General features: G+C 47.8%; 1 protein-coding gene across 2 annotated transcripts in view; it reads right to left on the reverse strand.

The window, feature by feature from the left end:
* cux2b (cut-like homeobox 2b) overlaps positions 1 to 23,585 on the reverse strand; it is a 128,554-nt gene that overhangs the window by 9,213 nt on the left and 95,756 nt on the right. Inside the window, exons 4-19 of one of the 2 annotated variants that reach the window (XM_064354185.1) lie at positions 22,652 to 22,730; positions 11,937 to 12,077; positions 11,596 to 11,697; positions 10,892 to 10,918; positions 10,645 to 10,716; positions 10,501 to 10,567; positions 8,040 to 8,088; positions 6,881 to 6,985; positions 6,528 to 6,716; positions 5,961 to 6,019; positions 5,765 to 5,813; positions 4,487 to 4,586; positions 3,710 to 4,354; positions 3,220 to 3,321; positions 1,572 to 2,437; positions 659 to 824 (exon numbers count right to left, since the gene is read on the reverse strand). In XM_064354185.1, the coding sequence (XP_064210255.1) occupies positions 659 to 824; positions 1,572 to 2,437; positions 3,220 to 3,321; positions 3,710 to 4,354; positions 4,487 to 4,586; positions 5,765 to 5,813; positions 5,961 to 6,019; positions 6,528 to 6,716; positions 6,881 to 6,985; positions 8,040 to 8,088; positions 10,501 to 10,567; positions 10,645 to 10,716; positions 10,892 to 10,918; positions 11,596 to 11,697; positions 11,937 to 12,077; positions 22,652 to 22,730 (2,818 nt within the window). Of the gene's footprint in view, positions 1 to 658; positions 825 to 1,571; positions 2,438 to 3,219; positions 3,322 to 3,709; positions 4,355 to 4,486; positions 4,587 to 5,764; positions 5,814 to 5,960; positions 6,020 to 6,527; positions 6,717 to 6,880; positions 6,986 to 8,039; positions 8,089 to 10,500; positions 10,568 to 10,644; positions 10,717 to 10,891; positions 10,919 to 11,595; positions 11,698 to 11,936; positions 12,078 to 22,651; positions 22,731 to 23,585 lie in introns of those variants that run through there. The other variant, XM_064354184.1, reaches the window with a different exon arrangement.

The following is a 23,585-nucleotide window of genomic DNA, read 5'->3' on the forward strand; positions in this document are numbered from 1 at the left end:
AACCAGAGTAAACACAAAACACATTTTAGCCCACTGTCCTTGCAGAACTAAAATTGGTAGGTTTTTCGAGGATGAACAACTCGTTTCAGGTCCTGCCACAGCATCTCTATTGGGTTCAAGTCAGGACTTTGACTAGGCCACACCAAAACTTTAATTTAGTTTCTTTTCAGCCATTCAAATGTGGACTTGCGTTCGTGTTTTGGATCACTGTCTTGCTGCATGTGAATTTTCTGGCACAGAGTAGAATTCATGGATCCTTCAATAATGGCAGGTCGTCCACGTCCCGAGGCAGCAAAGCGTACCCAAACCATCACACTACTACCATGTTTGACTGTTGGTATGATGTTCTTACAGTGAAATGCTGTATTTGCTTTATGTCAGATTTAACGTGACGGTGTCGTTCAAAAAGTTCCACTTTTGAGTCATCTGCCCATAGAACATTATCCCAAAAGGCTTGGGGATCATCCAGGTGCTTTTTTACGAGACAAGCATTGATGTTTCTCTTCCTTAGCCGAGGCTAGTGTATATGTGTGCAAGTGTATATATGAAGCACAGCGATACTATATAAATGTAGTCATCAGTACAGTGTTTCAAAACTTTTTTAAAAATGAGCGCAGTTCCCTATTATGACTGGTTGCACTAGCCGTGAGCAGCATACCAAGAGAGAGGCTGTGATTGGCCGGCTGGCTCAGACCTTGACCCAGCTGATCGAGAAGCCACAGCTGCATGCGGATGAAGGGTTCCCGGCCCTTCTGGGTCAGCTTGCTCCAGGGTTTCGGTCGGGACAGCATGTCACTCACGCTCCCCTGAGACAGGCCCAGAACCTGCGCAAGAAAAAACCAGGCCCAGACGCAATCAGGGTCGCTGTTCTGTTTGGCCAAACTGTTTGTTATAATAACAACAACAACAACAACAATAATAATAATAATAATAATTATTTTTTTTTTATTATTAAAATAATAATAATAATAATCATTCTTAAATGTTTTTCAAAAGCGTGGATGTGCCCTTTGTATGCTGAAAGTACCGCTGGTCTGGAGTTGCTTCACAAACTGCCCATGTTTCACTGTGCAGGGGGTTTGCAGAAGATGAACCTGCTCATCTAAGTGAGTAGCTTGGGGCTACACTTCCTGGTTCTCTTGTCCAGATTTATGGTAAGGATTTAGCAGAATGGATATACTGAGCCTTCTCTGACCGGCCGCTTATTGGTTAAAGCTTCCTATTGAGATTTTTTCAAGCCTCAGAATAAGTATTTTCAATATACCAACGTCCACCACTAGATGGCAACAAAAGATAATTTTCTGGGGGCGCTGGGTTTCAAACTAACTAAAAAATATCAACTTTTTCTGTTATTACAACAAACACATCATGAATTTACTCATTAATCTGAGCACACATGAAATATCTTTCTGGCGTAACAAAAGGAAACACTAGCCAGCTGAAGAATATAAGCATGTACACTGAACTTAAAGTCAGTCAGGTGAGAACCTATGGATAAAACATTGTGTAATGAATAACAAGAATGATGAGAATATTGACCTTGGGTGGGCGGGGAAAAAATGAGCGGGCACCTTTTCTCCGAAGATCCTCTGGCAGATTCCGTTCTTGGCGAGCTTCTCCTTGACCTGCCGGGTGAGCTCGAGGGTGTCCACCTCTCGGTACATGTACATCTCGTACTGTTCCGGGGTCAGGGGCGGCACCGTGGGCTTGAGCGCACGCGGTATGTAGGCTGGGTAGTAGGACAGCCTCCCTGGGCAAGGGGCATCCCCGACCACAGACACCTCCGCCTCCACCTTCACCTCCACCGGCCGCCCCGCCTCCTCCTCAGCGGCCGACGCCTCCTCGCTGTTGGGCAGGCTTTCGCCGTTCTCGGGGCGGGGCCACGGGCGGGGCAGGGTAGAGTGCCCGGAGGAAGAGGAGGAGGACAGGGAAGGCGACACGGAGGTGAAGGGGCGAGAGCCGCCGCCGCCGCCACTGCTGCCGCCGGCTCCGCCCACCATTATGCCGCCTCGCTCAGCCGACCAGTGCTGGTCGAAATAGGAGCCGGCCTCCCCGATCTCAGACTTGACCTTGCGGATGATGTTCTGGACGAAGGCGGCGGGCGAGAGGACGCTCAGCGGGGTCTGGGGGCTGCTGATGGGGTTGGCCACGCACACCGTCACCGCGCTCCCCTCCTCCTGCTTGATGAAGGCCGACGGCGGGAGCCCCTTCGACGGTTCGCAGAGAACCGGGCGCTCCCCGCCCTGCCCGCTCGTGGGAGCGGCCACGCTCGCGGACGTGCCCCGTCCACACACCTCCATCTCCATCAGGGCCTGTTGCTGCGCCTGCATCTCCCTCCTGGCCTGCTCCAGGATGCTCTTGATGGTGTCGTCTGAGCTGCTGCTGCCCCCATTACTGCTTCTGGCTGAAGAGCCGCCCAGGGAAGACTTAGCGTCACCTGCACCACAGATACACCCGAGGGTTACATGATGTCCAACACAAGCACACCCATGTCACATGATGATCTACATAAACACACCCATGTCACAGGATGTTCTACATAAACACACCCATGTCACAGGATGTTCTACATAAACACACCCATGTCACATAATGTTCAACATAAATACAACCATGTCACATGACGTTCAGCACAGACACCTCCATATCTCACAATCCATTCAACATTCAATGGGAACCAAAAGTCTGAGGACACTACCAAGTCCTGGTTGTTTTCGTCATTTATCAAGGAATAATGCAATTATGATATTCCAATTACACTTCTTATTCAAGAATACATTATTGAGAACAAGATGAGTTATTTGAATGGCATTCCTACCACAGTCACTGGAATTTAACCCAATCAAACATCTGTGGAAGCAGTTTACAAGGAAAAGGTGAAACATCAAATAACATCAACAGATCATCATGTGTTGAGAAAGTACTGGGATCAAATGGAAGATGAGGCGTTGCACAAGCTGGTGCAATCAATGGCAAGCAGAGTGAAGGCAGCAGTCAAGGTCAAAGGTCAACATACCAAATACTAACAATTTTTGTCCTCCAATAAATACCTACACACCTATAGTTTTAAAAAGATAATGTATTCTTGAATAAGATGTATCAACTAAGTATCATAATTGTATTAGCCCTTGATAAATAATGAAAATAATCAGTTCTTGGTAGTGTCCTCACACGTTTGGTCCCCACTGTATCAATGCAGCCACACTTTAGCCAGCCCACCTCCTCTCTGGGACTGGATCTCCTTCTTGGCCTGCTCAAGGATACTCTTGATGGCGTCGTCTGACCCAGTTTCAGGAGTTCGGATGCGGGGAGTGATACTCCCTGCCGGAAAGAAAAAGTAACGGGGAGAGGGGGAGAGGTGAGTGGGATGACTGATCAGAGAAGAGTTCGAAGGCTTTGCTTTTGACTGGTAGATCAATGGTTGCCTTTGAGAGCTTGGCATCTGTGAGGTTGCAGTGTACTTGAAGCTCAGATTTTCAAAGCTGAGAAATCTGAAGAGAAAACAAAGTTAAAAGTATCACAACAAACATTGGAGAGAGAGGAGGTGGGGTTGTGGTGGTGGTGATGGGGTGGGGGGTGGGGGTTGGGGGGGTGTGCTGGCTTCAAGTTCAGGCCAAGTTCCCTGGTGAAAGACTGAAAAGTACACAGCGCCAGGAGTGAGTGGGAACGCTCGGAGAGCCCTGTTCCCTCGCGTAACCGTGGAACTCACCTCGCTGGCGCACTTGGATGGTCCGCAGAGCCAGGATGTTCTGCTCGTCGGACAGGAACTGCTTCATCTTGATGAAGGGCTCCTTGCCCTTCACGGTCAGCTTGCGCCAGGGTTTGGGGCGGGCCAGGATCTCGCTGACCGAGCCCTGGGACAGCCCCAGGACGTAGTGGCCGAAGACGCGCTGACCGATGTTGTGCTTCAGGAGCTGCTCCTTCACCTGGTAGGCGATTTCCGCCGTGTCCAGCTGGTCGTCGTCGCCGGCGCCGGAGCTCCCGCTCTCCGACTGGTCGCTGGGCGGGCCCGTGTCCCCGGCCCCGCCCGCCGGAGGGCCCTGATTGGCGGACATGAGGGCGGCTTTAGCCGCGTACAGCGCCGTGGGGAAGGCCATGAGGGGGTTGCCCTCCTTCTTGAAGAGAGGAGAGAGGAGCTGCTTTTGCAGAAGGTGCTCCCCGCCCAGCTTCTCCCCCGGGAACGGGGAGACGGAGAAGGGGCGCGAGAGGTCATGGGTGGAGGCGCTCCCGCTGGCGACAGGAGGCCCGGGACTGGAGGAGGCGCGTCCCTCCAGCTGCAAGGCCCTCTGAGGGGAGGAGAAGGAGCCCACGGGCCTTCCCGACTCCTTCCCCGAGTCCTCCGACTGATCCTCATCTGCAAGGCACACAGAGGGGTCACAAGGAGTCAGAAAGGGGTACAGGGTTTAGAGTCACAGACAGGAACAGAGTCACAGTCCCACATGCCCACAGCTGACACCACAGCCACTACAGCATTGCTTGTCATTACCATTGCTGTGCAAAACCCTGGACTTTTCCACAAGGTACTTCTGTGAGGAAAGGAAGGCCTCTTTGTCCAGCAACAGGGCCTCGGCTGCCTTAGAGGAGTCCTGAAAGAAGGAGAGAAAGAAAGAAAGGAGAAAAAAAGAAATAAAATGGTGCAAGAGATAACTTATCATGAGCCTGCAATGTGATTTTAAGCCTTAGTATGAATATTGTGTTGCAATGCATAAGCTTAAATCGTCCTGTACAAAACACAAATACCTACGCACAGCATATATACACATATCAGTGGCTGCAATAACACAGGATTCTGTGCTTTTAACAAAGAAAGAAGAGCAAAAATGCAGGAAAAATACAATGCATTCCACTGTATAAACACAGATATTCCAAGGTCTTTTAAAAAATATATATTACAGCAGGTGATGACCCTGACATAAACAAACAACAAAATAATAACTCATGTTATTTTTAGTTTATTTTAGTTTATCGATCCTAATATTTGCTCAGCCATTGGTAGAAAGTGTTTAATTTAAATGAAAAGCCAAAAATGAGATGTCACCTTCTAGCTAGCTAACATAATAAAATTATAAACGACATTCATTGTGTTATTATTGCGAGTTGCAATATCATAGCAAAAATAGTTATTTTTATCAGAATGCAAGTGAATAAGTGTAACACGCAGATTTTGAAATGTCCTGCGTTCCAAAGACGCAGCATTCCATCGGCTAGCGTAACCACGGGTACATATATGAACATACTGTGGACTGTATATTCTGCATGCATCATCGAATATAACCAAATCAGTTACACTACATTAACTGGCAATCTCCCCCACCTTATTTCCATTATGTCAACTGCAATACACTGTACATAGGGAGGCTGGCATTCACAGTTCAGCATCATCGCTATGTGCATTTCTTTGCAGTTCTCCACTGTATTAGTCTTAACAGTTTGCTTCAGGCCATTGTTCACAGTATACAGGGAGGTACGGATTATACAAAAACACTGGCCCAGCAGTAGGCATGCTCAGTAGATGACAGCTAAAAGTATTAGTAGGACTACAGCAGGGCGCAGTTTGTCAGAACTCGACTGTAAATGGCCATTCTGATGAAATGACAGAGGGACCAACTCTTATAAAAAATAAAGTGATCGCGATCAATCAGATGTGCGCGCATCAGTTGTTGATATCAATACCTATTAAGGCCCGCCAGCAAGTCACTCTGTTCCCTTATTTTACTCGTCTTTGTTCAGTATTGATGCCTTTCACCTCAAAAACCTCTCTCACCTGCGAAGAGCTGCCATTGGCTGAGGCGAGTTTCATTGCTTTCAGGATGCTGTTTTCGGAAAAGAAGAACAGAGTGACGGGGTGATTACGTACTGTGTGCATTTAAACACACACACACACACACATGCATACATTATAATATATACTACGATGAAGAAATAGCTCTGGTCATTGCCCTAAAGCAGGTGAGTCTCACCTGAGTTCAGTTTTAATCTCCTCATAATCCACTTGGGACTGCAGCTTGGCTTCCAGTCTCTGCACAGACCCAAAAGAGAGAAACATTCACACATCATGGAAAACAGGGAGCCTCAACCAGACAAGAGCCTGAACACATATTAAAAGATTTTATATTAACTTTTTAATAAATATATTTACAAATGTATTTTTCATCAAGTATTGCATATTATCAGAAATATGTTTGAAGAATTTTCGGATACTTAAAAAAACTTTCCAGTCTTACAGACAAGCTGTGAATATAATGAAGGGATTCACCAAAGATGCTGGAAACTTCAGGATGAGACTGAATTTGGAAATCCTGCACATGACTGTATGCCAGTGGTAACCAACCCTGTTCCTGGACACCTACCATCCCATAGGTTTTCACTCCAACCCCAACAAAGCACATCTCTTCCAACAGCTAGAGATCTTGTTGAGCTGCTAATTGGTAGATTCAGGTGTGCCAAATTAGGGTTGAAAAGTAAACCTACAGGACAGTAGATCTCCAGGACAGGGTTGGCTACCACTGCTGTATGCTATAAAGTACCTCAATAGCATCAGTCTTGTAGGCAAGTCGGCGCTCTAGCTCTGCAATCTGATTGGCTGAGCTATCCTGGACTTCCTGTAAGGTGAACTGCAGTCTCTGCACATTTTCCAGTAGACGGAGGATCTCCCTGTCCTTCGCCACCAGGGCGGTCTCCAGCCGGGATGACGAACACTCCGACTCACTTTTCTCCTGGGAGGTGAGGAGAAGGGGCATTTTCATTTAAAACCCCTCAGCCACATAACTGACAACCATTCAGTTTAAAATATAAAGTAAGAACAAAAACAGCCCTCTGACCTCATACTCAGTTCTGCATGGGTCATAGAGTGGTCTAGTCATTAGGAGTGAGGTCTTACCCCGCTGGTTCCCTCACACAGACGGCTCCTGGTTTGGGCTGCACTGTTGGCGCCGGCCAGCTGTTCCCTCAGTTTCTCCACCTCCCTCTGCGCCGTTTCCGCCCTCTGAAACCACACACCCTCCTCGCGTTACTTAACCTGGCACCCACATTCAGATCTACTCACATCTAAACACCAAGCGCTTCACATCCCCTTTAAGTTAAACAGAGGAAGGGTGGTTGACATATTGGCGGTGAGTTACAAACAGTTTCCCATTGGAAGAATAAGCCGGACTGAAAAGCAAGAGCACATGACGTGATAGTAAATATAGGTGACTGCCTAGTTTGACATGACTGCATGGACTTTGCTATACAAAAACTGTTCTGTGATCAGTCATGACAGCACCCTTCCTATCTACCTTCCTTGTTAATCTCCACAGTTTGGACAGAGCTGACATGATCAACAACACAAAAAACTTAAATTAACCTGTGACCTGAATGAACTTTGTTCCAGGTGAAGTGGAAAAGGGGTAAATTAACCAACCTGGTTCCATCTCAACAGATCACAAGGTGCATAATGCAGTCAGCCTGGTTCTGATTCTACAGTTTTAAAGGGGTACCACATAATGCGCCAGGATGGTTCCAAGTCTACACTGTTAAATGGGTAAACTGAGCCAGACTGGTTCCACATCTACAGCAGTTTAACGGGTAAAATGATACAGGCTGGTTCTAAGTCTATAATGGGACATGAGGTTTAGTCAATTCAGGCTGCAGGAGAAGAGAGGTACAGTAAAGCAGGCTCACGGCATAACCCGTTGAGGGGGGGAGGGGGGGGGCGTGCCCTCATTCTGCTGAGGAGACTGTTTACTTAGTACACTTTCTTCCCAAACTGTTTACCTGCTCTGTCACACTCGGGCTGCTAATTAATGATTCATTTTGAGAACATTTATCTAAGAGCTGCTGGCGGAGGGAGAAAAGAAATCACTGAAAAGGAAGCAATCAGCGCAATGAGGTAACAAACTGCCCCACCGCACCGAGCACCCCCATCAATCCCACTCCGCAGCCGCCTGTCTCACAGGGCGTGCCAGCCCCAAGGAGTGGGGGGGGGTCTCATTACACCAGCATCTTGATTACTGGAATGATTACCTTGACGACGGGTAATCAGCGGTCTCCTCACTCACCTGGTTGGCCTTCTCCAGGTCTGTCATGATCCGACTGACCTCGGCAGCCCTAAAAAAAAAGAAGAAGAAGAAGAAGAAGGGGGGGGGGTCATCAGCTGTGATCATCCACCCTCTACGGTGCCTCTGGATTTTCTACAGGCATGCTGGGGTGAACTTTTTTCCACGGACATTCACGGTCTCCGCCATGGTTCAGGACAAGGAGACTGTGTTCCTCCAGAGCCTGAACAGAAATAATGCTGAAAAATGTTGAATACGCAGAACTCGAGTGGAAATAGGATTTTTTTATGAAAACACAATAACAATAAAATGTTTTGTGTGTCGGTGAGATTGCCTCTGAACGCAGCATTATGATTCATACCTGTGGTGTTTCGCTCCAGCTCACATCTTTTACAGCCAGATCTCATTTAAATAGCATTCCAAGGCGATTATTCATGAGGTTTGTTTGAAGTTTAATAGTTTGTACTCAGCCTTTTATTTTCAGACACATGGGACATGATTTCCAAAAGGTGGTGAGAAAAAAAATGAATTAATCAGAATGATTATATGTGCTCAAATTCTGCGGTTTTTTCCCCCCACAAAGACTCCTGCTCAGTTTGGCTAAGCATGCTTTGAGAGCATAATTGGTGAATTATTCCACTGAAAGCACTAAACTTTGGGAGAATTCTACTCATTCACCTCTGACTGCTCCCTCAATCCTCTTTTCCTCCTACCCCCTTTAAAAAAACAGCTCATCAGCTCAACTTCCAGCGCTCGCATATTGACTTGCAACAATAGCAACAGATTCCAAACAATGACCAACAAAAAACACATTTCCTACTTTCTACACTTCACTTCTATTCCACTTAGGCCTATTTAAGCAAAGTTTCTGTAACAGCCACATTCATGATCAGCTCCTGGCTCACTTAGTCTCCATTTACAAACTTTGGGAGTTTGGTTGGTCTTTACAGTACTATAAAGCAATTATGAGGTGTGAAAAAAGGCAGAATATTCATTCCAATGAGTGTTGTGCTTGGTACGCCTCTTCAAGAACACTTATAAAATGCATCAAACTGGAAAGTTTCACCTCCAACAATCGAGAACTTTCAGTGTTAAGAATCTGGAGCTGGCCATCCAGTTAGTCTAAATAATCTCTGATCTTCCCCCTCCCCCCTATCAGTAATGTGAATGTGCAGTAGCATGGCAGGACCTCACTGCAGAGCACTGCAGCTGTGCCCACCTTGCGGGCATAATTCCCAGCATGCAGCGGTGCCGGCCCCGTGCCCAGGCCGGGCGCTGCCTGTATTAAAACGACAGGATGGATGGCACCGCACCAGCAGAAAAAATAACAAGTGTCACATTCAGATTTAATGAACTTGTGCAGTATGGAAAATGTATTGTATTGATTACCTGCTCCAATACTTCAAGTCAAAGCAGACAAATGGCTCTTATTACCCAGCACCGGGAATCAGATGTGGAGAGGGCGGGGGTTTCGGATTGGGGGGGGGAGTGGGGGGGTCTGAATGCACTGGCGAAGCCGGGAGCACCGTGCCCCAGCCTTGCACCGGATGAGATGTGTGGAATGTTGCCCGTGTGAGGCGATGACAGGGGGATAAGTGCAACCCATAAATCAAAAATGTCCCACCGCAAACACCGGAATGACAGAACCAAGCCACCTGACGGGCATCCGTGCACCAAACATCTCTATTTCACATCTCCAATACACACGCAACTGGGACCTGCTGTACACAGGGGACTACAGATCCCAGCTCCAACAGGATGACCGTCACAGCGGGTCACCTCCAACAGGCTATCCGCCACCCCCCCTGCGGATGGGTCACCAAAAGGACAGTAACCTCCTGTAAGCAAGGGGACGCAGTGGTGTCACACAGAAGGACATCAGACTGCGGGTGATCGGTCCTAATAGGGGCTGACAATAAAGATATATCAAGCGGTCACGTGATTTCAGGTTTCCAGAATCATTTACATAAGGGAGCGAGGGGGTAGGACTTCAGATCCATTGCATTGATAGCACTCTCTCTATACGCCGGAAAAGCTTTCAGTCCAAGTGCACCATGGATTACGTCTAAAGGAGAAAAAAATCAATTAAAGACTGCTTGCTGTGTGCCACAGCACAACCAAACAAAGCGCTGTTTACTTTTAAATATATATTGACAATTTTTCAGAGGGTTTCAGATTAATTTCAAGCATGAGCTGGGTACATTATGTTCAAAGATCATGGCAAGTTAGAGTGTTTTCTGAAGCAATCTTTAAATGAGGCAATCCTTCTTAAGGCCTGTCAAGTCTCAGACGCCTGCCACTAACATAAACAGGAAGCAGACGCTGTGCCTGGATCATCCAGCAGGGGGCACTAAATTCTGCTCATTTTATTAATGAAATGGGGCAGTGTATTGGAAAGCAGTGGGGCATGGGGAACGTGTGGGAACCGCGAACATGGAAGGTGCTCCGTAGCACAAGCTCTTACTTGGAAGCCATCTCTTCATCATACTTGCACCGCAGGTCCAGCAGCTCTGTCTGGGTGGTGGTCAGTGCTGCGAGAGATAGAGGAAAGTTAGCGCTGACCTTTGACCTCTGAGGGACAGGGAGACGGGGTTGCGAGAACTCCTACCTGAGTGAAGCACTCTGATCTTCTCCTCAGCCTCCCCCAGCCTGGCGCAAGGCGCCCAGCTTCTCCCGCTCCCTCAGGAACGAGTCACATCTGAGAACATCCGCACTACACCTGACACACAAGCGTCCTCGCTGGCAGAGCAACACACACGGCACTCGCACATACAAGACTCCTCATGACACAGCCATCACAGTCAGACACTCGCCTCACGCACTGCGACACTTCATGTGTCTGCACAGCACAGCACTCTCACCTACAATCTGATGCTCTTGCACTAGGCAGAGGACTCTCTGCCTCTGGACCAGAAAACCAAAGCTCAGGTGACTCCGGCACTCACACAGACTTCTCTCTGGCCTCACAGGTCAGACTGTGATCTTCTCTCTCAGGTCAGACTGTATCTCTCTGCTGCCCTCACAGGCAGACTGGATCTCTCTGGCCTCCGGTCAGACTGTGATCTCTCTGGCCTCACAGGTCAGACTGTGATCTCTCTGGCCCTCACAGGTCAGACTGCGATCTCTCTGGCCCTCACAGGTCAGACTGTGATCTCTCTGGCTCTCACAGGTCAGACTGTGATCTCTCTGGCCCTCACAGGTCAGACTGTGATCTCTCTGGCCTCAAGGTCAGACTGATCTCTCGGCCTCACAGGTCGACTGTGATCTCTCTGGCTCTCTCAGGTCAGACTGTGATCTCTCTGGCTCTCCAGGTCAGACTGTGATCTCTCTGGCCTCAGGTCAGACTGTGATCTCTCTGGCCCTCACAGGTCAGACTGTGATCTCTCTGGCCCTCGCAGGTCAGACTGTGATCTCTCTGGCTCTCTCAGGTCGACTGTGATCTCTGCCTCAGTCGACTGTATCTCTCTGGCCTAGGCAGACTGTGATCCTCCTCACAGGTCAGACGTGATCTTGCCTAGGTCGACTGTATTTGGCCAGCACCCCTTGGCGTCTGGTTCACTCGGAACCCTGCCGGAGGTGCGTGTGCTGTTGGGGGGGGTCGTGCAGGGTTCCCGAGACGATGCCCCCCCTGCCACTGCTGCTGGCTTTTCCTCCGTGTTGTCTGGACAGAGGAAAGAGAGAAAGAGAGAGAGAGAGGAGGACAGATGTAGGGAGGGAAAGAGAGAGAAAGAGAAAGAGAGAACGTGATTAGGGTACAGGGATTAGGGGAACTTCTCATGAGCCTGAAGTGTCATTTTAAGCGAGATATTGAATGGAAGGGAAATCAGAGTCGCATCAACTGTAGTTAAATTCCGGACAGAGTCCCATAACCCGTCATCGGCACCTCCCCGGGGTCCTAACCTGTTTTGCCGAGACTCTCTAGGTGTCTTCTCCAGTGCCTGCTAATCTCAACGACCAGGGGTCGGCTGTCGGGGTCGGAGCTCTGTAGCTGCTGCAGCCTGTCCTCCAGGGTGTGCGTGGCCTCTAACAAGGGAGCTGGGTCTGAACACACACCACACACACACACACACACACGAAGACAAGGGGGGAAAAACAGCGATAAGAGGCGATTAAGTGGAAAATGTGTGACATTGGGTAGTTCATGAACTATATTTTCAAATTAAGTAAAAAGAACCAATTAATGAGACAGCTTTAATCAGCAGAGCCCAATTTATCTGAACTCATGTAGAACAGAAATTTCACTGCGCATATATCTACTGAGTCATACAGAGCACTGACTGATGCTGTATGGCATCTCACAAACTAAGTTAATTACAAACACTCAGCGTTACCAAATTACACTGTGCAGCATTACAAAAAGCAATCATTTGTTTATACCGCTTAACTTTGCATTTATTCAGGTACATGAGCATAATGGGATTTCTTCTGTGATCCCACAATTTAAAACTCCCAAAATTGAATTATACAAGTCCAGTAATTTTCCCCAATTATTCACCGAGACCAACACAAAAGCAAAACAACATTATACTATGTACACATACACATATACTCCATGGAAATTATAAATCTTGGGAAATTAAACCAGGGCCAACTTCCAAAACCAACTAAATGTTGCACAAAATTTTTTTTATCTTCTATATTCCTGGATCGCAATGTCCGGCTTGTCACAGCACATCCAGGACCAAACACACAAAGGCTTCCCAAAGAATTCCAGCACACACTTCCCAGCTCTTGGGCCAGGATCCAAATATACATCTAGACAAATGCAACAAAGTGGAGGGAGGGGGGGGGGGGGTAAAAAAAAGTCTGTTTCTGAGAAGGAGAAGAAAAAAAGGAGATTCTTTAGCACAACAGAGGAGCTGTTTTGCAATGCATGCGCAGTGCCGAGGAGCCCATGGGGCCAACTAGGAGGCTGTTTCTTTGCTAACAAGTCTCCTCTGTATCATTTGATCATTTAAATTATTATGCCAGGAATTCTCAGGGGGCGTCTCCACTCCCAACATCACAGGGCTGTTTTTAATCTTCCTCTTCCTTTTTTCCCCTCCCGAAAAGTTCAACAGCTCTGAGAAGGAGCCGCTCTTGTTGTGCACCTGCCTGCTGCGCACCAAAGAAAGGTGGCTTCCAGTGCTAAAGCGCGGAGCGGGACTCTGGGGACGCGGCTGACTGAGGGGGGGGATGGAGGGGAGGCAGGTACGCACACATACAGGCACACACACAGATACACAGAAACACAAACAGACATAGGCACAGACACACACACACACACACACACATGCACACACTAAACATGCTCCACACACCACACACATACACACAGACACACACACAGGTACACACAGACACACAGACACACACACACACACACGCGCGCAAAGCCTTTCAAAACTGCAAAAGAAAGAAAATCGTTCCTTTTACTCCTCCAACATTCCTCTTTAAACTTTCATCTGGTCTCTCTTTGTCATCACGCAGGTTCAGATATTCTTCCTACCCAAGCGCAGAGCTTGCTCTTACCTCCTCTCGCACTTTCGCTTTCTCTCTCGCTTTCCCCCTCTCCATTTCTTTTTCTCTTTTCTATTCTCTCTCCCTGCTCTGAGAAAGGAGCAACTTCTGAACAAACAGCGGAAGAGACTCACCTGTATAAACCACAGTGGAATGCAAAACAAAAAATTTTCAACAGTCAACAAAATCTGCAGGAAGTATGAGAGGAAATGAGAGAAGGCAACTGAAAGATTCAGAGTAAAGTGTGAATACACAGCAGTAGGTTTGCCAATCCCTGTCCCAATGACCACGCGTAATTTCTCTGATTAAATGGGTTTTTTCAGATTGAAAGCACACACACCCACCCACCCACACACACACACACACACACACACACACACACACCCTTTGTCAGGATAACCATTTCTTGCATCACCTTAACACAATGTTATTTGAGAAAAATGAAAGCCAAAGTTAATTGGTCACGTGACCATGCCCTCCATCTATGCGTTTCTCTGGGAGCACTGTTGCAACTGCACAAGGGATATTGCATCAGTCACAGGGGACACAGCATGGGAGATATGAGCTCCTCTTAAGCAAAGAGGACAGCTGTGATAAAAGAAAATAAAATGAAATAAGAGAAACACACGGCCATCTCCCCTCCTCTGCATAGAAGGTGCGGAGCAGAGGCGGAGGGTTGCCTTCACCTTACACTAATCAATGGATGTGGCAGAGCTGGCCCTCACCTGCTATTATTACAGCTCTGAGCAGAGTTCCCGACGCTGAGCACCCTCCCCCCCCCCCCCCGGCTGTGCAGCACACGGCCGGCTCGCTGTTTTCCAATACAAGCCATTCAGCCCTCTCTCTGTGCAATTAAACAACAGGGAAGATTTTAATTTAGGCCCCGTTTTCCTATTTGCACCCGATTGGATGCCTGTCATGAAAATGAACAAGCTTAAATGCCAAGCAGGTCAGACGCAGAGGGGCAAAATCTCAGCGACTGAAGAGCGGTGAAAACACACCGGGCTATAGGGCCAGGCAAAACATGGCGGATCAGGAGGAGCAGAGGTCTTTCATTGCTCTTGTTTTACTAATTATTCCCTAGATTGCAGAGGTTGCGTGAATAAGAAACTACATGCAATCTATACGCATGTAATAAGAGTAGAACACACACACACACACACACACACAAGCTTAAATAATAGGTATAATTATAATTAGATATAATGTAATATTCTATCAGATCATGTTTTAATACAAAGGAAGAGAAATAGGTTTCACCCCTCCCAATCAATGGGAATTAGCAAACTGGTCTAAAACACCTGTTTAACGTCCTCATACTGTACCAACTAATGTGACTGGAACAATAAAATCTATCAAACTCTAACACAAGGTTCATATTGCCCATTGAAGAGGAGCCAAATGTCAAAATTTTTGTATCAAGACCCAAATGTGCTAACATTTGTGAACCTGGGAGATAATAACCTGCTCTCATGGTCAGGTGATTTCAGGAAAAACATTGTGACAATGCTCAGCAATCAGTCACATATCAATTTAATGACACATAAATCATAAACATGCAATTTTGGTCACAAAAAGTGATAAAAATGTCTAAGTGGTTGGAAAACCACTCCAGCGTGCAGGCTTTAATGCACCATCATAACAATAGTGCCTGTTTGCTTTCCACACCTTTTATCCTGAAAGCCATCGCAGTAATTATGACTAGCAATAGCTCTCTTTTGGAGTCGGGTCTGTGTCTGTGGATTCTAACTGAATAATCCGAGTACAAGAAGCAGCACAAGCCAGTGCCGGATCAGTTTAGACTTTGCCTGGAACCTCGCCTGCAATTTCACACACAGTGAAATTGCAGGACTGGGGCAGTGCACTCCACTTCTGCCCTATCATGTGGCAGAGGGATAGAAGAGAGAGAGAGAGAGAGAGAGAGAAAGAGAGAGAGGTATGAAAATTCTGGTCTGAAGCTGACCTTCCAAGGAATTTGACAACCTTCATGAAACCCATCATTCTTCGGCCTCCCCTCACCCACGCAACCCCCACCCCAGCATGCGCTCCACAGCACAGCGTCCCGAATCAGCGGTCGGGCCACGGTCGGGGCCGCTCCACCGCATTTCAGCGTTCGGACGGGCGGTACTACGGTGTCCGGGATGCGGAAAGTGTCCGGGATGCGGAAAGTGTCCGGGCGCAGAGCATGACGGGGCGGGGGGGAGAGGGGGGCACGGGGGCGGCGCGAGCCAAGTCGAGCAGGTGTGCTGGGGCGGTCCGTCTTCGCCCTGTCAGCGATACACCATCATTAGCTGGTCCCAGCTCAGCGGGGTGTGCCATTACGTCTCCCTGGGCCCTCTGTAATTATGCTTTGACATAATTAACCCAGCAAGCCCATTAGCCGAGCACTGGCTGAAAAAATTCCGCTATAATTATTTGTTGTATGCATGCTAATGAGCCCAGCTGTGCTCCCATCGTACAACACGAACAAATTAATTTACAAGGCTGCGCTTCAAAATTTTAATTTTTTTTTTTTTAATAATTTTTTTTTTAAACCGTTCTGCTTTTCGTGTGGTCTTCAAGGTCCAAAAAAGTCTCGAACTGCAACCTAGCTTAACCTACTCAACTTGACCATCCACAGCAGAACCACAGATTGCCCAAACTTCATTAGTTTCAGGGGCAATGCAAAGCTCCTTAGCGGCACCAGAGTTAGCTGCAAACTAATTCCCATCTGTAGCCACTGAGCAGGTAAAAAACAACGGAAGCATAATATCCATTATCAGATTATACACTACATTAAAACATATTTGGGCAATTGTGCATTAAACATTAAAAACAAGCACCGCATTTTTTCACTATTGACAGTACACTCTGCCAGCAGTAAACTCTAAGGGACACAAACCATAGTGCACTCAGATGATCAGAACACTGGAGTGATGCTGCTCTTATGTTGTTACTGTAGGATTTTATCAATAGCCGACAAGAGCGTTCATGGTTCTCCGAAAATTGGCCTTCTCATCCAGCTAGTCGGGCCATGCACAGATGAAATGACTGTCTCTTCATCGCATAAAAGGGCAAATACGCAAATCACAACATGAGCACAAAAGAAACTAGCCAGAAAAGAACTGGCCTACTGGTCAAGAGGTGCATGCAGGCCAGTTTTGGAGAACCCTCTTAATATGAACCTGTCCACTCTTCCGAGGAACCATCTGAAGGTCCCTGTCTGTCCTTAGGCAGCAATGAGGGCTTGTGATCACAAGGAAGAGAACCTTTCAGAGCAGTGAAAAGAAACCCGACAAAACATCACAGACATGTTTCCATGTATTCTTCAAGTTTCCAGAGGTAAGTCACAAAAAAGAGCCCCCTTTTCAATGTCTACCATCATTTGAACCTGAATGAAATACTGTATTTTTTTTCTTTTTTTCTTTAGGAAATCAGCAACAATGATTTATGTTTTTCAAGTAGTTCTTTGACAGCATGGCAGTCTTTACCATCCACACAAATGAAAGAACTCCTGCTCAGTTTATTTCGAGTTTTCTCTCCCATGACTGCACTTGACATTCAGGGGATAATGGAGCTCTTTCTGTTCTGAGCCGAAGACTAGAGAGAAATGAGTCTGTACCATAACAATGACTGCATGCGCTGAAAGCAAAGGTCCTTGGCCAGACCTTTGTTTTAGTTTCACATATTTTTTTTCTCTCCCTCGTCACTGAAGGATGCTGACAAGATAATGTCAATAACCATTATTTGGCCAACAACACTGAAAGAAATGCTATCTGAAGGCCGCACAAGCCAAGAAGACTCCAGAGGTGCCGGCAACGTAAGAGAGAAACAATAAAGCATACGATACAAAGAACGTCAGGTAAACAAAAGGACCGAGGCAGAAGCATGCACTCATATTTGATGTTATGGCAAGTAAAAAACATGAAATTGATCCATAGCTAGACACAAGTAGCCAAAAGTAGTTAGCTCAGAGACCACTTTTGTTGAAGAAACCAAAAGTTCTTTTATTTTCCTGTTGATGAACTGAATAGATTGCTCACTTCACGACTTGGTAAGCAGGTCACAAAAGAAGCTGCATCTGCTCGCTTCAAGGCTCTCTTGAAAGTTCCAAATTTTTCCTGTTGTTCCAGTCAACAACTGAATTGAAGGCCTATGTGCTGTAGATTCCAGGCAAAGCATGCACTCCTGAGCACGTGTACACAGGCACACACACACACACACACACGCCCACACACACACACACACAGCTGATCCCTCTGGAGTTTCCTGCTCCATAGGGATCCATTGGTGAGCCCCGGCTCTTTTATGAACATAATGCATTATTAAATACCTCAAACATCTCCTGGGCCTCTGTTTATTACTGCACTTATTAATCACTCCTGCATAATCTTGTCCCGGCAGAAAGAGCTTTCATTCTCCATCAATACCACCACGCGGAAACATGCATTAGTCTGCCTTTGTCCATTATGATGCTAGGACATCTTTTTAACGCAAACCATGAAAACTTGCATTGAGCTTGTATTCTTCTGCAATTTCCTGAATATTACATTTTGATTTCCCTTATATTTTGTCAGAACACACACACACACAGAGGTCCAGCTGCAGATAAAGCAGAAATTATATGTGCAACAGAACTATATTCTGGTTCCCGTAGACCAATTTAGCTTTGCTACCAGTTCCCCTGGGAGGGAGGGAGAATTTCCCACTAATTGCATTGACAGGCACTTCCCCGGGCCTGCGAAGCACCAATAACCAGGCCTGCACAAGTCTTTCCTTGGCCCTTCTTGGCGTGAAAAGTACAGAGCGAGAGTGTTGTAAGAGCATCGTCACAATCTGGACGTGGTCACACACTAACCCGCCAAGACACACTGGCAGTATCTCCGGTCACCACTAGGCAGCAGTGTTGCCCACACATTAGCACAGGTGCAGGGACAGAGTCCCCCCGCCGAGGTCTCATTAATGCACATTCAAACAGCCGAGCTCCGCGCGGCTCGCTCCGCTTTCATGAGGAGCCGGAGCTCCAGTCTCCTTCGCGAGAGACGAGGAGGAGGAGGAGGCGCGCGGCGGCGGTCCCAGAGGAAGAGCTGAATAAAGAGCGCGGAGAAGTGGAGCAAACACCTGGAGCGGGCGTCTCCGGGCTACGCCCCGGGCGACAGCGCGCGCTCCTCTCCGGGTGAGATCAACAAACGGGAGCTTTCAAACGCGGCTCGGAGAGAGAGGCGCTCCTACCGGGGGAAAGTTGGGGAGAGAGAGAGAGAGAGACAGAGAGAAAGCGGCACTGTTCAAGAAAGTCAATCCAGTCATTAAAATGGCCGTCACCTTTAAATCGCTACAGTGAGTGTTTATCTACAAAAGGTAAGACAGGTTTTTAATAACAGAAAGATTTAATAAAAACAGTTTTAACAGGCATGCTGTTCAAACAACTTGAGCACCTCCTCCAGCAGATAAGTAGTGATTTATTTTCAAGAAGCGCAGCATATTTGAAACGGGAGTAGTCGATTAAAAATGGAGACCTGTTAAATAAATGTTGGGAAATTTTTGTGTTGTGTGGTAGAACAATTTCCTAAAGTGTGACTCCTCATTCCAAAAGGACACATTATTTCAAAAGTGACGAGTGTGTTGAAACTTTACAACCCTGCCCCCACCTCCCCCCACCCCCGAACACAAAAAAAAATGGTGGAGCTACCTTGTTTTACCAACATCAGTGACCATACTGTTCAAAAACTGACTGCATCATTTCACTACAGAGAACAAGTTTTCTGATTGGTCAGTATACAGTACATTACATGACACATGACAGCCTCACCCTTCAGAACTCTCCGGCTCCCAGACCTTTCCTCTTCAACATGAGGGCCCATCCCATGGAGCTGCACCCCCACCATGGGGTGAGCTTTCCAAGCCCAGATACATGCACTCAGTCAATAACAACTCTTACTCAAAAAGAACAGCCATACATTGGTATATACATCTAAAGTCCGAGTTATGCTGATGTCTATGGTCTCAGCCAGGCCCCCTCACCTCATCTCCTTGCAGTCGTTCAGTCAAGCCCCCGGAAGCCCAAACGCCACCATGTCACAGGTCCGTCCCACCCCCACAACTAATGCTAATTGCCTTTCTCTCTTCTCCAGCAGCTTTTCCCTTTATCACATCCTGCACATCTGTGCTACCGACGTGAAACAATGAGATTTACAGTGCTACTTTGTAATTACACACACAGTCGGGCAAGTGGGGCTTAATATAATTGCTGAGTTAACAGTAAAAAACAAAAACATAACAAAAAAAAACGAGGGGGGGGGAGGGGGATTGTGTGGGAAGGAGCCATCACCGCGCGGCGGATTTCTGTTGACATCAGCCGAAGGTGTGGAGAAGGAGAGGGGGAGAGACAGAGAGATATTAGCGGGAAGAGCAGGGAGAGCGCGCATCAGCAATTCCAGCTCCGCTCTCTCAACAGCCCTCCTCGGCCTTCCTCTCCTCTCCTCACACTCGCGCCTGTCGTTTGTTACTGAAAATGTTATTTTCTTCTCTCTTCATAAATGAACCCATTGTATCACGGGTGCTTCAAACCTGTATCTTCAAACCATGGACGGTAATAGAGGTTATTTACTTTAGTGGAAAACTGTGCTGGTTTCATACACGCCAAGGGAAATTATGCAATGTGCCTAGCAAGTTCGCATGTGCACAGCGTGCAGTGCATAACACGAAAACCAAGCACAGAAACTGTAAATTCAGTTAATCTATGCAATCCCTACACTGGATCTTACAGCACATCTACAGCACATACCACAGCCCCACACGGCACACTTCGACGGGCAATTACACGACTACTGTACTTCTAATAGCCGATACTACAATATTTATGCCAACGAGAGGACGTCGCGTCTTCCGCATCTGAATTCAGTGAAAGCTGCAGCTATCTACATGCGCCTAATACGTTACTGATAACTGATACGCCATCGATCACCAATAGGTTAGGTATTGAGCGCCGGTTGACCCCTCACCCTCACAGGCAGCCTGCAGTCACAGTTTAGCTATACCGATCATAGGCCCCGGCGATGGCGGCCATGGCCTTTGATTATTAAACGGGGGCACGGAGGGACAGCGCATGAAGATGCTTTTCAAAAGAAATAGGGGGGGGGGGGGCGGGGGGGTGGGCGAGTGGAAAATAACCTCTTGCAATGAATAGTAATGACAGCATTAAGATTAACGAGCTTGGCGTGTAGGAAATAATTGTGTCTGTCACCGGATTAAAAATACATGAAGGAGCGGAGCGTTTGTTGCCGGCACGTCAGTGGAGCCCACAAGACTGGCGTCGAGGCAGAGGGGCGGCTGGGCGGGGGGGCTCTCAAAGCAGAGCGGGTTCACTGTCCCCTGGCACACCTGGACTGGTCAATACCAGCCTGAGTGACCATGAACACAACCAGGAAGGGGGCACTTTTCATACACTGATTTCCACATTGGTCCACTCGCCTCACAGACTGGCGACACAATTGAATCCAGTTCCAATAGCTGCTTTAGTAATGTGGTTGAAACAGATGAATAAATGGCTAAAAATAAAAATAAGCACCAATCGCAGCCATGACAGAAAACTGTCATCAACTGAGGGGTCAAATACATCACCTTTTCCCAGCACAAAGGGGGGTGGGGGGAAGGGGCAGAATTTGAACTATGAAGGCACTTGGGGGTGAATTGACTGCTCTTGAGCTTCCCAAATTCAACAACACAAGTGTGATCAAAGGCTTCAGTCTCAGTGATGTGATGCCCATGTCAGGAAACAGGCCAAAACACCAGCTGTAGGGGTTAATAACACTGTATTGTCCTTACTGTATTTCACTGGTGTGCAAGAAGCACTGAGATCTCTGAAGGACAACAGCATACCACTGACCAATCCCAACCAAAATAACAAACCAGAACCAAAACAAGGACGTGAGAGTCCCACTCAGGGCGTATGGAAATGTGCGTCTCAGTATGCTAATCTGCAGCCACCTGATTTAACCTGAGGGGCAATTCAATTAGCTTTCTGTTAGGAAATTAAACGTGCGGTGGAATTACACCTCCAGTTAGGATAATTAGAGTGAGCACACAGCTATCTGTGCGGATAGAATTATAACAGGAGTGGGTAAAAAGAACGATAGGTCTCCCGCATAATTTCTTTAATGCTCAAAACATAACATCTTAATTGACCGAGATCGGAAAGAGAGTGGGACCAGGACCTGTTATGCCTCTCTTTGACACAAGGAGGCAGTCACCCCCCTCCCCAACACATGAAATAATGGTTGAGAACAATAAACAGCTTTGTAAAATGAATTTTGTATTTCTGCAAACTTTAAAAGTGCAGCAGCCCTTACCCTGAGCTTTAAACTGCTTGCGATACTTAAACAGTGCTTACTGAAGCATACAGCATTTGTGAAGTCTGTTTCCGGTGAAAGACAGGGTTACAAGCCCAAGCTGAAACTCTGGCCTTGTGAAGCACTTAGGCCCTTGATGAAGCCCTCGATACTCCAAGGTACAAGTCAGCAAATCAGGCTGAACAAATCTTCAAAAAGAGATATTTCTTATCAAAGAAAATATTCCAGTGAAAAAATTTAATTTGGAGTATATTGCAAGCAGGGAACATGAAGGAGAAAAAAAATGGAGACCTTTAAAAGTCAGTCCCCCCATATTTCAGTCTCAGCGACACTGACTTTTATCTTCTATTCACTGAATCTCTGTAAACAGCATTCTCTAGTCCTGTCATGAGTGTTCTTCTGATCCAGAGAAGATTGGATTTCATTTTCCAATCCCCCTCCTGTAACACAGCTGAACACGGGCCCCGGTCCATCACAACAGCCCAATCACGAGGGCCAGGCCTGCCTGTCTCATCAGCTCTCGAGCCACTGCTGAGCGGGCCACTCCACAATCAACAGATCCCACCCCCCCCAGAAGATGCTCTCCACCTCTACACAATACACCAACTACAGTACAGCATCCTTAAGTTTTTGGAAGACATCGTTCCAACCGAATCTCCTGCTCCTTGCGTCTCCACGTACCTGCTGTGAGCACTGGCGAGGTGCGGAAGTGGGAGGGGAGTGGCGCAGCGATGCTGGCTGTTCCACGCCGGTGTAAAAATAACCGAGAGTCCCCTCGGCAACACTCACCTGGGGCTTCAATCAACTGCTTGTAGACTCCAAGGAAAGCAGACTCCGCCTCTTTGCTTCGGTTGTTAAGTGCTACCACCTGGAAAACAGGAGTGATGTCACAGTCAGGGCAGAGCTCGTCAGCGGCCGCACTCTCTCGCGTGGGGCTGGCACAGGCGCAGTGCCGCACCAATCGCCTGACGCTCAAAGAAAGTTAGAACAACAACCGCACGACATTCGCAGACGGGGAAGTGACTGCGATAAAAGCGCTGGAGTCCAGCCTTTTCCAACGGTAGCCGTGTCCGTGTCCCCGGCGGCCTGCTGTAACTTTAGACGCAGAGGCCCGGCCCGCTTCGGGTCTACGGCGCTGGAGCGCGCGCGGCGGCCGCCGCTGGCAGCCTGCAGCCAGCCGCCCGGCGCTCCGCAGGTGTCACAAACCAATTAACAATTCATTAGGAGGGACAAAAGGAAGGGAGCCGGCCGCCACCTGGCCCTGCCGGCGGGGGGGCCCGCGCCGGTGGACGCGCGGATGCCGAATCACCGAGACCCCGCGCCGCGCGGCGAGGCCGGGCCCCGGCTCTGAAACCGCCTCGCGACCCCATGCTGCCGCCCCCATCGACCCACAGCAGAGCAGGAAGTACCCAGCAGCACAGCCTCAGACACACACGCACCTCTGCAGCCTCACACACACACACACACACACACACGCACCTCTGCAGTCTCACACACACACACACACACACACACGCACACACACATCTGCAGTCTCACACACACACACACGCACCTCTGCAGGCTCACACACACACACACGCACATCTACAATCACACACACACACACACACACACACACACACACACATCTGCAGTCTCACACACACACACACACACACACACACACACACACCTCTGCAGTCTCACACACACACACGCTCATCTGCAGTCTCACACACAC

The sequence above is a fragment of the Anguilla rostrata genome, chromosome 10, assembly GCF_018555375.3.
Source record: "Anguilla rostrata isolate EN2019 chromosome 10, ASM1855537v3, whole genome shotgun sequence".
NCBI classification, from domain to species: domain Eukaryota; kingdom Metazoa; phylum Chordata; class Actinopteri; order Anguilliformes; family Anguillidae; genus Anguilla; species Anguilla rostrata.